This window comes from Sander lucioperca, chromosome 11 (genome assembly GCF_008315115.2).
Source record: "Sander lucioperca isolate FBNREF2018 chromosome 11, SLUC_FBN_1.2, whole genome shotgun sequence".
In the NCBI taxonomy this organism is placed as follows: Eukaryota; Metazoa; Chordata; class Actinopteri; order Perciformes; family Percidae; genus Sander; species Sander lucioperca.
Window position 1 is genome coordinate 280,446 of NC_050183.1, and position 15,423 is coordinate 295,868.

Consider the following 15,423-nt stretch of genomic DNA (forward strand, 5'->3'; position numbering starts at 1 on the left):
CTATGGAGAAATACTGTAATACAGCATTCTTTTTGACAAATACTGCAAATATATAAATATTGCAATGGTTTCATCAATGGGTCTTAGGCTCAATCACTACTGAGTTACCTCCTTCAGCAATAGACAGTAACTTTACAGACATTTATTTAAATGAAAATCTTCAAGATTACAGCTTTAAAGCTGCTTTAATTATTTGTTGATCCTCTGGGGGAGGAAATACAAGCTGAAATATATTCATAGTCACATAGTCAAAAGCATTAGTAATACCCCTTCCCTCCCCCCTCCCTTTGCACGCGTGTAGTAGAACCTACGGTGGCCTTCAGGTAATGTAAACATAAAAACCCTAGTTGATAAAGGGCTCATTCTAAGCATAACGGAAACACAATGATTCTTAGTTTGAGGTGATTATACACTAATGAAAACATAATTATGAATAATATATTCCATTTCTGCCCAGTAGGTCCCCTAAATCCTGCACACTGGTTCTTTAATTGCCAATATAAAAATTCTGATTTGTGCAGCTTTGAAATTAATTACAAACTGCAGAAGAGTGGTCCAAGGTTTTTTTTTGTTTTAACTCCTGAGTGATTCATCTCGTCAATAGACAATCTTTGGGACACTTCATAAAACAAGTTCCTGCATGTCATAATTTGCAAAATTCTGCCACACCTCCAGCATATTTATAATCCAGCATTTTTGAGTGGTTTCAATTCAAACATAATCCATCCGGATATAATCTGAAATAACAATGACTTTGTTTCCACTCATTAAGAGTGACTGGAGTTTGTGTCTATGTTACCATAACAGCCAGTTTAATAGGCCTGCCACAAAGTCATGCAATTGTTCTTAGCCTTTCCTTTCACTGCTGCTGGAGAGAAAAAGGAGCTGTTCAGTTTGATACGCATGAGAGTCAGTTTTTAGCAGAACACACAACTGTATATTTTTTTAGGTGAAAGCTTTTTTGAGAGATGTTTGGACAATATCAGAGAAGATTATCAAAGGTGTTTTAACACATTTTGGAATGAGTAAAGAGAAGAAGACAAGGATGGTAAAACTAGAGAAACATGATCCAGACACTTGTCCCATGATTGTGGGTAAAGTGAAGAAATCAATTCCTAAAATGAGAACTATAAAGTCAAAGGAGAAGATAAAAGTTGCAACATCAAAAACTAACTCCACCTCAGCCAATGTTACTACGTGTGAGACATCAGGGAATATAATGAAGCTTTGTGTCAACCTAATGCCTTTTCTGGCTGCAGCCAAGGAGCCTGTGGAGGAAGAGGAGGGAAACGAAGAGAACAACAGCTGCACCAATAAAAAGGAACCAGAAACCAGCAGCAAAAATGATGACCCATCTGTCACTAAATCTATGGAACAAACACTTCATTCTTTCATAGGATTAACTTTGGACACTGACACCAAACAACCAGTAAGTCCTCAGTTTGTGCTGCCACCTATAACTCATTCTAAACCAGCTCCTGAGTGTTGTGACCATCAGAAGAGCCTCGCTCCTCAACCTCCCATCAGTTCATCTGAGCAAACAAGGACCATCTCCTCAAACTTCAGTATAAAAGGCTGCGGAGGCGGTGGGCTAGTTACAGGACAAGTAGCAGACAGAAGGCCCTGGATAGACAATCCCCTGTTCTCTAAAAGTGTGAGTAAACTGCAAAATCAGTTGACTAATAATGTTCTGTGCCATTTTTCTGATTTGTCTGACTACTATCTTAAAACCATGAGATTGAAACAAAGTGTAAAAGTAGTTTGTTTTCAGTTAAAAGAACATTAAGGAAACCAGAAGGACTTGCATCGTCATGAACTGGTCTGGCAGCTTACAGTGGCCTGTGATTGAAAGGGAAGTGATTAAGTTACAATGTTACACAAGGGGAAAAACACATTAGCCAAGTAGAGTAGAAATCAACAAGGTTTTGGGCAATAAAGAGTTTTAGAAGTCAGAACTACAGTGGGGAGAACAAGTATTTGATACACTGCCGATTTTGCAGGTTTTCCTACTTACAAAGCATGTAGAGGTCTGTAATTTTTATCATAAGTACTCTTCAACTGTGAGATGGAATCTAAAACAAAATTGTATGATATTTATACATTGTATGATTTTTAAATAATTAATTTGCATTTTATTGCATGACGTAAGTATTCGATCACCTACCAACCAGTAAGAATTCCGGCTCTCACAGACCTTCTTTAAGAAGCCCTCCTGTTCTCCACTCATTACCTGTATTAACTGCACCTGTTTGAACTCGTTACCTGTATAAAAGACACCTGTCCACACACTCAATCAAACAGACTCCAACCTCTCCACAATGGCCAAGACCAGAGAGCTGTGTAAGGACATCAGGGATAAAATTGTAGACCTGCACAAGGCTGGGATGGGCTACAGGACAATTACAGGCAAGCAGCTTGGTGAGAAGGCAACAACTGTTGGCGCAATTATTAGAAAATGGAAGAGTTCAAGATGACGGTCAATCTCCCTCGGTCTGGGGCTCCATGCAAGATCTTACCTCGTGGGGCATCATTGATCATGAGGAAGGTGAGGGATCAGCCCAGAACTACATGGCAGGACCTGGTCAATGACCTGAAGAGCACCATCCCAACTGTGAAGCACGGAGATGGAAACATCATTCTTTGGGGATGCTCTTCTGCAAAGGGGACAGGACGACTGCACCGTATTGAGGGGAGGATGGATGGGCCATGTATCGCAAGATCTTGGCCAACAACCTCCTTCCCTCAGTAAGAGCATTGAATATGGGTCGTGGCTGGGTCTTCCAGCATGACAACGACCCGAAACACACAGCCAGGGCAACTAAGGAGTGGCTCCATAAGAAGCATCTCAAGGTCCTGGAGTGGTCTAGCCAGTCTCCAGACCTGAACCCAATAGAAAATCTTTGGAGGAAGCTGAAAGTCCGTATTGCCCAGCAACAGCCCCAAAACCTGAAGGATCTGGAGAAGGTCTGTATTGAGGAGTGGGCCAAAATCCCTGCTGCAGTGTGTGCAAACCTGGTCAAGAACTACAGGAAACGTATGATCTCTGTAATTGCAAACAAAGGTTTCTGTACCAAATATTACGTTCTGCTTTTCTGATGTATCAAATACTTATGTCATGCAATAAAATACAAATGAAATACTTAAAAATCATACAATGTGATTTTCTGGATTTTTGTTTTAGATTCCGTCACTCAGTTGAAGAGTACCTATGATAAAAATTATAGACTTCTACATGCTTTGTAAGTGGGAAAACCTGCAAAATCGGCAGTGTATCAAATACTTCTCCCCACTGTATATAAAAATCAACACATGGAGTACAAATCTTGGTTACACTTTACTTGAAGGTAGCTACATAACAGTGACATGACACTGTCATGAACATGTCATAAATATTATAAACAAGTCATAAACGTTTATGACATAACGCTTCTTTTAGTAAGTGTCATTCGGTTTTTGTCATGACAGGTTATGGTTAGAGTTAGAGTTAGAGTTCATGTGTTCATGACACTGTCATGTCACTCTTATGTAGATACCTTCAAGTAAAGTGTTACCCAAATCTTCTTTATTGCCCCTTTGATTTGGTCAGCATGTTAAAAGAGGATCTAAGAGACATCAAAGTAATTTTTTACTCTTCAATTGTTAAAGGATGCAAATGATTTGATGGTTCATTATTTGCAAATTACTGCAAAGTCCTTAAACCTAGGATTAAAATTAAATGTTTGAACCGTAAATACTTCGACAACCATACAAAAGGAAGCATAACTTCAAAACAACAGTTCAAAAATTAATTTTGTTTTTCAAAATACACTAGTGGTAGAAAGTACATGGACTTGTACTTTGAGTACCCTCAGTTGTGAGCCACTGAATTAAACTACCTGTACTGTAAATAGTAGTAGTTGAAACTAGCTCCCCCTGGACCCTCTACGACAGTAAAATGCTGCTTACACAATGATGCATCAGTATTAACAGTCTACTAATGTCACACATAATAATATGAGTCACAGGGAACATTTGTCTTTAGAGCTAGTACTTTTTGTACTTTAACTACATTTTACTGTTAATACTTAAGTTGCAATGGGGTAATTCTAGACCTTACAGTCTACAAAAACACCAACAAACTAAAACAGGAAAGGGGAAAAAAAAGATATTTTCTCCTCCTTCTGAACAAAACTGTCATCTACGACAGATCTGATTGACTCTCCTTTCTCTCTTGTTCTCTGTGCAGAGATCTCCTGAGTTTCGTCTGCCTGACATCTCCTTGTCCAGTCTGGACGCTCTGCTGCAGACGGTCACACAAAAAATGGGGAGGAAGAGGAGAGGCTTTGATGAAGGGCCGTGGGGACGTATCCAGTCTGATCCTCTCCTCATGGCTGTTAGTGAACAACGTTTGAGAGAGAGAAGCATCACAGAGAACAGAAACCTGGTCAACATGTGTGTTTGGTGGTTTTGAGTACAATTTAGCAGAACGTTGTTATTTACTGTACAATAGTTATAGTATGAAAGGGGAATATAGAAAATACATTATCAGGGTTACATTAAGGTTACAGCATTTTAAAATTAAATGTCCGATACGAATACAGCATAATCCCCTCAGGACGGGGGTTCCTGTCTGACCAGCTATTGAGGAACAGACTATAAAATCTGACAGAATTTTCTTTGCACATTTTATTATTTATTAGTTCAATTAAATATAATGAAATGTCTTCTTCATAAATCATTGTAGCTGTTTTTGAACCGATACAAATGTTTCCTCTTCAAAATCTTGTCTCCGAGGAAACGGATGCCGCCTTGTGCGTGTGCACTGCGGGCCATTTTAATCCAGTGCGGGAATGGCGGACCCCACCACTGACCATAAAAACTATTATATAAAGAGCTAACTAGTGATTGTAAACACATGTAATGGCTATAACAGAAGCTATAAATAGTGTAAAAAAATTGGGTGTATAATGAAAATCTTAAGGATTATTACTTTAGATTATTTTTTAAAGACTTCATTTAAGTGTCCTAAAGAGCAACCAACACTAATTTTAGTGTCCCACGATGGTCTAAATACAGTTTCTACCCTGGCAAAACAAAGTACAAATACTGAAATCTTGGCAATAAAAATGGTAAAATTGTAATATATTTAATGTTTAAAAAAACACCAGTCGTTATTGAACCCTTACTAGTGCATACCTTAGTAGAAAAGATTTTGATCTCTAGTCTACACGTTATTTAAGTAGGTTTACTATATGTAAACCTACTTAAATAACTCTTTCCTATATGTTAAAGTGGCAATCTGTAAGATTTCAGTCCATTACCGTTACACACATCACACAAATAAATGTTAACAATCTTGACATTTATATTTGTAGTCATGGCTAGTAAACAACACTTACTTAGTGTCTGCACCTATTTATACTATCTATGGTCTGCAACAACAATGTAATGTAAGTACATTACATTGTTGTTGCCTGTGGCCCAGAATTCCAACATTTTTATTTATGATTTTAAAGTGGCAAAGATTTAGAATTTCTATTTGAGTGAAAACAGTGGAATGGTTCTGAGAGTTTAGCAGTTTGGAGCATAGAAATATAATGATATCGCTCTATTTCAATGGTCTGGAGTCTTGTTGTTGATACACGAGCTTCCAGTTTTCAGAATTGTTTGCATAGTTCCATTTTTTTGTGTGTATACAATGGAGAAAAACTGTAATACAGCATTTTTTCTGGGAAATGTCACACCAGACACCTAGTTCGTAATACTGAAAATATATAAATATTGCAATACTTTCATCAGTGGGCCATAGGCTCAATCCCCATTGTCTTAACGCCTTCAGCGATAGCAACTTAACATGACATGACATTTATTTAAATTAAACTTTTAAGATTACAGCTTTAAGCTTTTTTTGCAGGTGGTTGTAACCATGTGTAAATTAAGATGTGTATTTATCTGAACATTAGAGAAGTGACTTCGGTGTAAAGAAAACCTTCCAGTAAATTTGGTTTCTGTCTTTTTTCTTTGAACAGTAAAACAGTAACAGAAACATCAGTGGGTGGAAGCAGTGTAACCAGAGAGAGGAGCCTGCCTCCACTTTTATCTGCACCGAAACCAATGCTCATCCTCAATATGACGAAGATAAACATCCCGACTTCCAACACGCTGCAGTGATTCATCATAAACAACAAACTGAACTTACAACATACAGCACAGTATTTTTTTTAAATGATACAGGAAACCATATAGTTTTATTTTCCTTCAGGACAATACATTCACAACAGACATATACCCGTTTTTCTTTTTCTATGCTAGCATATCTTCAGTATATAATGTACATCTTATAGTAGATGCACAGATAAATTAATGTTCAAGTATAACTTTTCAAGCATAATTCCTCAAAAGTACATTAAGTTCTGCATATTTCAGCTTTTTCAATACATTTAACCTTTTTAAACATTTTATATTGTAACAGTTTGTATTTTGGAATAAAATCCTTCCAAAACTTGTTGGTCTCATGCCGATAGTTATGATTGTAACAATCTTTTGAATATGTAACAGTGCATTACAGTAACAACCTGCTTTGGACATTCAGTCAGCTGTGTCATTTTTTGATAGAAAAAAAGAAAAGAAATACAGAGTTTATCAAAAGAAACTTAAATGCATGAAAAAAACAACCGTTGACCAAAGGCGTTGTTGTGTCTGGTGTTTGCAGCTCAGACTGAACGTACTATTAATTCTTTGATCTATTATAATTACTTTAATTTAATTTGGAGTACTGTAGTTTGGCATTATGTAGAATAATGTGTATCTCTGACACTCTGCAGTTGCACCTCTGTGTCTGGACTTTTTTTAATAGTTTTATATTTTGAAAATATTTAAAACCAAAATGAGTAAATACCAGGCAGAAAGTAAAGACGCCCCCCCCCCCCATATGTAATAAGCCTCTGTTTGGACAGTGACACTGTTACCCAATAACACAAAATAAAAAAAAAATAGAATATTTAAAACAAATTCTTGATTTCTTGACTTACACAAGAAAACAATAACACTTGTAAAGTTCTTGCAAAGAGGTATTTCACAACGAACTTGCAATAACTATTCTCTTCACATAGGACATTCTGTATATCGTTCTGAAAACCACCCCTTAAAATGCTTTCTGATACCTAGAAATCATCTTTATAATTACATATAACACATGTATTTCAGTTACTGTTTGAATGTTTGCAGCATTTTCTTTTTTTAAAGTGCTTTCTGCAAAATAAAGATGAGATTGTGAGAGTTCTAATGATTGAGCCCTGAGGAACGCCACCCCTTGTTTTTACATTGAGCCTTGCATAATGTTCTTTCAGGATAAATAACTTTGGACTGATGATGTCAATACAGAACGAGAAGACACAGTGTAAGATGTATAAACCCAAATAAAGGCTAAGAAGCTGCAGATATGTTAACGGGTGAACAAGGCACCAAAGCCATATTAGGAAGTACTAACTTTCTTTCTTCAGAGGAGGCCAAGGGGATAAATTTACCTCTAAGTAAATTTCAAAGTCCATCTTTTCCATTTTTAACTCTGATGAGCTGTGCCATTCCATGTTGCATATTATGGTCGCTGTCAGCATTGAAAAACATTCAAATGACAAACAGTGAGTAATAAAAAGCTTTTGACTGTAGTTGGTCCATTGAACCTGCATCTTCTGCTCGTCTTGCACCAGTCTACTTTACAGTGTGCTGTCCTGTGTGTTGCCGTCGACTATAAAGAGTGCAGAAGGATTTTTACTGGAGCTCTCTTCTCTGTGTTTGGACTTACTGGATTTACTGGATTCTCCCTGAACTCCATCGTTACTGCTGTCTGATCCACTGCTGCCCCTCCGGCTTGTTCTCTGAGCCTTCTCCTCTCTCTGAGGTATTCTGGTCATTGCCGTACTGCTGCTTTTCTCTCCGTTAGCTTTGCCGTCTTTAGATTTGTCCTTGCCAACTTTTGGCTTCTTTGATTTACGCTCTTTTGGTTTGCTGTCAGATGATTTCCCATGCTGCTGTGGAGTCTGGCTTGAATGAGGGGGAGTGATTGGCGGCTGTGGTTGGATGGTGGGAGTGTTAATCCTAGTGTGCAGTGTAGTGAGGTTGCTGATGACCACATCTGTGAGGAAGTCGTCATCTGTCTGCTCTTTGGCAAAGTTGACAAACACCTACAAAAATGAACCCACTTTAGTGTTTCATTCATTCTTTAATTGGTTTGTATTAGCCGGGTTAGCTATCAAGCTAATGATAGTCAGCTATCCATCACATTATTGTTGTTGTTAACACCTCTTAGCATGTATGCTAACTAATGTATCTAGTAGAAGCATGAAGATACTGTAGGTCAATTCAATTCAATTCAAATAACTTAACACACAATGCCAATACCATAATAAATATACTGCAAAGTGCAATAGAGAAAAAGCAGCAACACATGTCCAGTTTCATTGATAGAAATGATTGATTGGCTGTCACACAACAGTGTGAGTGTTAAGAAAGAAGGAAACAAGAGAGCGAGAGTTAGGGAGGAGGGATAGAGAAGGGAGGCAAAAGTCTGTCCATGTTCATAAATGTGAGAGCAGATTGTTCAAGAGTTGAGACTAGATTTCTTTCATATTCTCTCATTAATAACAACACTAACAATTCTTACATATTGGAAGAAAACGGCTGCCCCAACCATTAAAATGTGGATAGATGATTTAATTTACACCCTACCTATCTTTTTCAATTTGATAGAATTTGGCAACCTCTCATTAAGTACCTTGAAATCAAAAGACAATCTACATTTTACACCTTTGTAATATTGCACAGAGCAACTGACGCATTGCCTAAATAAAGAATATTTGAGATGCTATTTAATTCTATTCATAGAAGATCCTGGATCAGGACCATTACACCATCCTTTTGCAGAAATATGAGAGGTTTGAATGGCTCTCATTCCATTCATTCATTCTCACCTGGTCCAGGGTAGTCTGTGAAACCGAGAAGTCGATGACGCCCATCTCCTCATAGTTGTTGGCCAGCACTTCGAAGACACGAGCCAGGCAGCAGGCGTGTGAGGGCAGCTGGTACTGCAGCACGCTCTGGTGGCGCTCCTTCAGCTCGATGCTGGGAAAAGAGCTCTTCATATAGGTGCTGATGGGGCACGAGTCCGGGTTGGATTTAGCGTCCACCAAACGAAGGATGATGGTGTAGCCATTACCAAACCTGTAAGATGGAGGACAATACAATAGTCAAGATTTTATGTGTACATCAATACAGTTTATTCATTTACAGTTTATTGTAAACTCACCACAAATACAAGCACACAAATCTCCAACATTCATTCATTGACTGATACATTGTGTTTGGAGTTTAACTTGTATTGTTGAGGTAAGACAGCAGTGCTTACCTGTTTTTCAGGTGTTGTACAGATCCGAGACACTGGAATCTGCCGTTCACCATGATTGCCATTCTGGTGCAGAGAGCCTCACATTCCTCCATACTGACCGTACAGACACATGATTAAACCATTAACATATATTATACACCATATATACATATATATATATATATATATATATATATATATATATATGTATATATGTTTTTCAGAGCTCCAAAGAAGGAACAGGAAGTTGTGGGTCAGCCTGCTAGATTATGCGTTATTATGGAACCCACACAACTTTTTAGCAAGACCTGCCCTTCAATAGCATTCACACGCTACTATCGGCCAGGCGTCCATGCTTACGCAAGGTGACGGAAACCGATTTGTTCAGGTCCTATCACCTGACCAGTCGGCTATCCTAACCCCAACCAATCGGGCTGCTTCGTAGGGCGGGACTTGTCTAGAAGTTGCATGGGATCCATAATAACGCCTAGATTACAGCCATGTATTCACTTTTAATGAATACATAAAGAATCATTTAATGTACATCTCCTCCTACCTGTGGGAGGTGAGAACTACAGCTCTTCCCTCTTTAGTGACGCTGAGGATGCAGTTCCACAGAAACCTTTTGGCTTTTGGGTCCATGCCAGTGGTGGGCTCATCCTAACAAGAGTCAACAAATCTATCAAAATCAAAAAGCATCAAGGAAACAACAGGCAACATGTAAGTGAAAATACTTATACATTATAGTAACGTTAGTGAACGCATTTTAAGAAAGAATCAAAACCGATAATACTGTAGTGGCACCAAAACTTAAGTTACTGACTAATCACATCATATAGGAACTTTTTTTTAATAGGAGTCTATTTAGAAATCTTCAGCATCACCCATTCTCTAAATAGCAATATGCAATATCTTTGTTGTGCATGTATGTTTTTGTAGAGGTATGTATGTGTTTTAATGTTTAAAACGTTAATTATTCAAATCTAAATGTAAATTCAGAGAAATGTTTCCCATTTTAATCCAACTCATATAGAAATTAACAGGTGATATTAAGTTTCATCCTCGGTGTTGATCTTAGCGGTTGCTCTCCAGCTGTTTGGTGAATAAGTTTGTTTCTCACCAGGAATATAACAGGTGGAGCCCCGATGAGGGAGATGGCAGTGGAGAGTTTTCTCTTGTTGCCTCCGCTGTAGCCTCCAGCCTCCCGCTCAGCGTACTGGGTCAGTCCCAGCTTCTTCACGCCCCACTGCGCCACCTACAGGACAGCAGAGAAGGTGCATTACTATATAATCTGCACAGCTAAATATACCTGTCGCTCCACATGAATTTTATCACAGTGTCTGACAAATTCAGATATCACATTACTTGTTTTGACGTGGACTGCTCCTTTATGTTACCTTGGTGACAGACTCCTCTGGAACTCCCCGTAGGCGGGCGTACAGCTCCAGATGTTCCCGACCTGTCAGCAGGTCGCTGATGGCGTCAAACTGTGGACAGTAACCCATCAGCTGGTGGACTCGCTCCATCTCTGTCAGCACACTGAGAACCAAAGAAACACACAGTTTCACAGTGCGACCAATACTAATACTGCTGCTGTTAGTAGTACTACTGACACAACTGCTAATACTTTAGTTATTGTACTGGGACTACTACTATTGCTAACCCTTTTTTCTACTGCTGATGGTACTATGTTTCTTAATGGTACTACCCACTTTAGTATTAATAGTACAGTACAATGTAAATGGTATACCTGCAATAGTGGGCTATTACTAGTACTTCAATAACTACTATCACTACTAGGTCCTCTAAATATTCTACTACTATGACCACCATAACGCATCATACAAGTTAATTCAGCTTCACATCCATATTCCTGTCCTTATATATCCAGGAAAGGTCTCATTTCAAAGTGTCATGTTTGATGTCATTCACTTAGTAGAACAAGGCTAGCAAGTTAACACGCTTGGTGGTGCAGAGGGTTTGTACCTGTGGTGATTAAGTAAAGCCTCTCCATAGGTGATGGCCGTGTCTCCGGTCAGCATGCGAAAGGTAGAGGTCTTCCCTGCTCCGTTCACCCCCAGCAGGCCAAAACACTGGACGACACAAACACAACATCAAGTTACAAATATACTGTATGTACACATACAGCAGCTGTAGTGAGCAGCTGGGACCATTCCCTTGAGACTATGTGAAGTTATTTAGTCAAAACCTAATCTAAAATACAACAGACGTTTCACTCTACAGTAACTGCACCAGAAACTACATGTACTGTACGGTAGTAAAAGCAGTAATAGTTGTGGTTGTAGCTGCAGAAGCAGCTGTAGCGGAAGTGTATTTAGCAGCAGTATTTTTTTAGAAGCAGCAGCACCAGTTGTGGAAGTATTGTTCGTGGTAACAGTAATAGGAGCCGCAGCAGGATCAGCAACAGCTGTAGTGGCAATACTAACACTAGTAGCAGTAGTTTCAGTAGCAGCAGTGATAAAATATTTGCTGGGATATTATCCAAAATCACCTCTTTTGGGAGATATTGACACAGCAGATATACATGGCTGACAAACACAGTGCTGATTAGAACAAAAGTCAGACAATGTGTGTGTGTTTTCAATGTACTATGATGTAATGAGTGCTGCTTTCTGTGTGTACCGGTACATATCTCACCTCGCCACGAGGGATTCCGAGGCAGAGACGATCCACTGCCGGCTTCCTGCCTGATTTATAAACCTGCAAAAAAAAGTCCTTTGTTTTACCATCAACCACAAATCCCCAACGATGCAGTCACAAAAACAAGTCTGTCAGTGTAGGACGAACAAATGACGCACGATTGCAGACTGCAAATCTAACAAAAATACACAAATGTAGCTCTTACGAACAGGATTCGAATAAGTAGTGTGAATGTTTTGTATGGGTTATTTTTTTTTTTATCAAAGCTTGATGTCAACTGAGTGCAGAGATTTGTGTTAATGAGTTAAGTTAATGGTAGTACCTTGCTCAGGTCGATCATGGTGAGGATGTCTGACTGGGCTTTGCCACTTATGACCCTCTCTCTCTCCCTGGCAACGTCCTCGTCCTCTGGACCAAGAGGAGGCATCTCAGGCTTGGCCCACCACGGCCTGAACGGAGAGATACAAGATCACCCTGTATCATTTAGTTTTACTACTGTGGAGCACTATAACTATGCTATCTGTCTCATGTTTCTACACAGAAGACATTAATCGGTTTCCACGCATCTTATCTGCTTTTAGAAATGTGCTGGTTTCCTATCATTTTGGCACAAATGCCGCAGCTCGGTTCCAACCTTAAGCTCTGTCTGCATTTTTATTAAAATATTGAGAGACACCTTTTTGAACATACCTGAAGCGAATGAAGAACTTGTACTGCAGCAGTATGGTGAAGATGAAGAATATAACACCTTCAGCTGCCATCGCAAATAGGTTCTTCCCTACGAAGTCCCACTGAAGAGGGTCCAGGGTCTGCTTTGTGCCTATAGGAGGAAGAAAAACACACACAATCTTTACCTCCATATATCTTCATATATCTTAAGTCCTGTGTGTTTGCTGCAGTCAAACAACCCCCCCCCCTTGTACACAAAAGGGTCTAACAACACAATATATAATGTACTGTATATAATATAAACTGCAGTGCACAATCACCACAACAATGAGCAGGAAGCATCAAAAGCGGAGACGTTTAGGGTTCCTTAGGGTAAAACAATTTTAATTTTAAATACTGAACAGATATTTGGATGTCATATTATCTATTTAGAGGAGGATATATAGCTACCCAGTCTCTGGAAGGCGTCTGCCATGGCCTGGTTTTTGGCCATGTCGATGAGTCCTCGTCCCAGGCAGAAATGAGGGAAGATGAGAAACACCTTCTTCAGGATCCTGTTCACCTCGTTCAGATGCTGGAAAGAAAAAAATCACCCAGAAATTGTGGATTAATTAAAGGAGAACAAAATAAAAAAATTGCACATTGCACATAATAACAAAAGGATTACTGCTCGCTATATCAGGACTTTCCTTCCTAACGTTATAAAATTCCCAAACCTTTCAAGTTAAGAGCTCGATGTGATTGAATTTAAGCTCCTACTGATGAAGGTTGTGTTGCTGTTATGTATGATTTCATAGCTGTAGTATATATGTAATGCTTATGCATAGTCTTAGTCATTTTTACTTATTATTATTGTGTAGCCAATAAATAAGGACTTCTTTCTCTGTTTGTACCTCGTCAACAAACAGCTCCAGGACGAAGGTGGCGATGCTGCCGTTGATTCCGATGAAGAGGTTGATGGAGGTCAGAACCACATAGGCTGTGCTGGGGACGGTGAACACAAAGGATGCTGGGTACATCAGAGGGGTAATGGACCACCTAAATAGGATGATTAGGTTATTCAATTAGTAAAGACAGATACATTTGTAACACTTTTGTTACAGACCATAATCCAACAGGGACAATAGAGACTTGGTTTACTGAGAAGCACAAGAAAGGTGTGTATCATAACAGTCAATTAGAGTAATATGGAAGCAATTTAATCTTTTATTTTTGGCTCTGGGGTTTATCCAATTCCATAATATCATCCTGTGTCTAATGAGATAATTTAGAGTTTACTGCTCTGAACATATTTGCCTTTGTGATTATGTAATTATGTATGTATGGAGCAAAAAGATGAATGAAAGGTCAGAAATCAAGATTCAAGCTCATGATGTCTCAAATATACAGGATGTTCTCAATCCCAACCAAGTGCAACATGCTGATAAGAATGATCATTGGTGAATGATTGTGAGACAATTGAATTCAAACGAAATCCTCAAGCAGTGTAACAGCGAGGACATAAGTCAGTGGAGTCTGAACCTGGACGTACCCGTAGAGGAGGAGGAGCAGGACGAGAGCAGGCAGGTTGGTCTCTGAGACGTACGACTGCTGCTGGAAACAGATGAAGATCAGCACCACCATGGTGGCTGGGACCGTGTAGTTCAACTGACAAGATGACAACACAACACATTAGAAAAAGATGAAGTCTTTCTTTTATCCAGTGAATATTATTTTCCATTGAGAATCATCAAATGCAGATTATTGACTGGAGAACTAAGGTGAGCTCTTACAGTGCTCCACTTGAGGACAAACATAGAAAAGCAGTTTTTTTTTTAGCAGTTTAGGTTGAGATGTTAAGCCCCAATGCAACGTGCTGCATTGGTGGGGGCAATATGATGTTGCATTGTGTTGCAGTAAAAGTAGAGCCAGGTTTAACTTTTAACACAGCCTTCTGTGTTGGCATTTCTGCTGCAGCAGTACAGTGGCATCATTGAAATGAACTTTACTTACTGAAAAGCCTTAGCTTTTGTACAAAGTCGACAAGGTATAAGGCAGAATTTAAATTTCATGATCTCAAAGTTCATACACAAAATTAGATTACATGTCCAGATTTACATAAAATCTATTTTAGAAAGTAAAAAGATATGATCTGAATATAATGTAGGTAAAAAGGTCATGTTATGTTGAAGAAGCAACTCTGCAGCTTTTGTCAGCCTCAACTGACAAACTGTAGGAATTACAACCTCATTGACAGAATTAGGGCTGCAACTAACGATTATTTTTTTATTGTTGATTAATCTGTTGATTATTTTCTCAATTAATCAATTATTGTTTGGTCTTTAAAATGTCAGAAAATAATAAAAAAAAATGTTGATCAGTGTATCCAAAGCCAAGTTTTCCAAATCATCAAATGTCTTGTTTTGTCCACAACTCAAAGATATTCAGTCATAGAGGAGTGAAAAAACTATTAGAAAAGAGAATTTTTAGTTTTGTCTCTTCTACTTTCTCTTGAGTACTGACCATGTCCCAGGTGAAGTTGGCCAGCCAGTAGAGGATTGGTTTGACCCCGCTGACAAACTGAAGGTGTTTGGCTTTGCTGACTCGCTCCTCAATCAGAAAAAGGACGAAGCTTGCCGGTACAAAGGACATGGCAAAGATCACACAGATAGAAACCAGAACATCCACTGATGTGGTCATCCTGACAGAGGAAGCAGGAAAAAAACACGTCAGGTACAAAAACAATCAACATA

At 38.8% G+C, this 15,423-nt stretch overlaps 2 protein-coding genes across 6 annotated transcripts in view; one reads left to right on the plus strand and one right to left on the minus strand.

Annotated features, from left to right (window-relative positions):
* Positions 1-602: 602 nt before the first annotated feature.
* Positions 603-6,650, plus strand: LOC116055199. Its single transcript, XM_031307006.2, has 3 exons — positions 603-1,654; positions 4,226-4,431; positions 6,009-6,650. Exons 1-3 carry the CDS (start codon positions 1,022-1,024, stop codon positions 6,148-6,150), a joined length of 981 nt encoding a protein of 326 aa, XP_031162866.1. The 5' UTR covers positions 603-1,021; the 3' UTR covers positions 6,151-6,650.
* The window catches only part of zgc:172302 (phospholipid-transporting ATPase ABCA1), a 33,013-nt gene continuing 23,784 nt past the window's right edge, over positions 6,195-15,423 (minus strand). For 4 of the 5 annotated variants that reach the window (XM_036006849.1, XM_036006847.1, XM_036006848.1 and 1 more), the window contains 14 exons: positions 15,194-15,371; positions 14,223-14,338; positions 13,585-13,729; positions 13,142-13,265; positions 12,713-12,842; positions 12,345-12,471; positions 12,020-12,082; positions 11,348-11,454; positions 10,759-10,900; positions 10,482-10,616; positions 9,918-10,021; positions 9,383-9,475; positions 8,949-9,198; positions 6,195-8,162 (listed from right to left, as the gene is read on the minus strand). In XM_036006849.1, coding sequence (XP_035862742.1) covers positions 7,695-8,162; positions 8,949-9,198; positions 9,383-9,475; positions 9,918-10,021; positions 10,482-10,616; positions 10,759-10,900; positions 11,348-11,454; positions 12,020-12,082; positions 12,345-12,471; positions 12,713-12,842; positions 13,142-13,265; positions 13,585-13,729; positions 14,223-14,338; positions 15,194-15,371 — 2,182 coding nt within the window. In that variant the 3' untranslated portion in view covers positions 6,195-7,694. The remainder of the gene's footprint in view (positions 8,163-8,948; positions 9,199-9,382; positions 9,476-9,917; positions 10,022-10,481; positions 10,617-10,758; positions 10,901-11,347; positions 11,455-12,019; positions 12,083-12,344; positions 12,472-12,712; positions 12,843-13,141; positions 13,266-13,584; positions 13,730-14,222; positions 14,339-15,193; positions 15,372-15,423) is intronic. The other variant, XM_031307003.2, reaches the window with a different exon arrangement.

Coding starts and splice junctions, on each gene's coding strand:
- LOC116055199 (XM_031307006.2), top strand. CDS start 1,022: ATGAGTAAAGAGAAGAAGACAAGGATGGTAAAACTAGAGAAACATGAT. Junction 1,655..4,225: donor ATCCCCTGTTCTCTAAAAGT/GTGAGTAAACTG, acceptor TTCTCTGTGCAG/AGATCTCCTGAGTTTCGTCT. Junction 4,432..6,008: donor AACAGAAACCTGGTCAACAT/GTGTGTTTGGTG, acceptor TTCTTTGAACAG/TAAAACAGTAACAGAAACAT.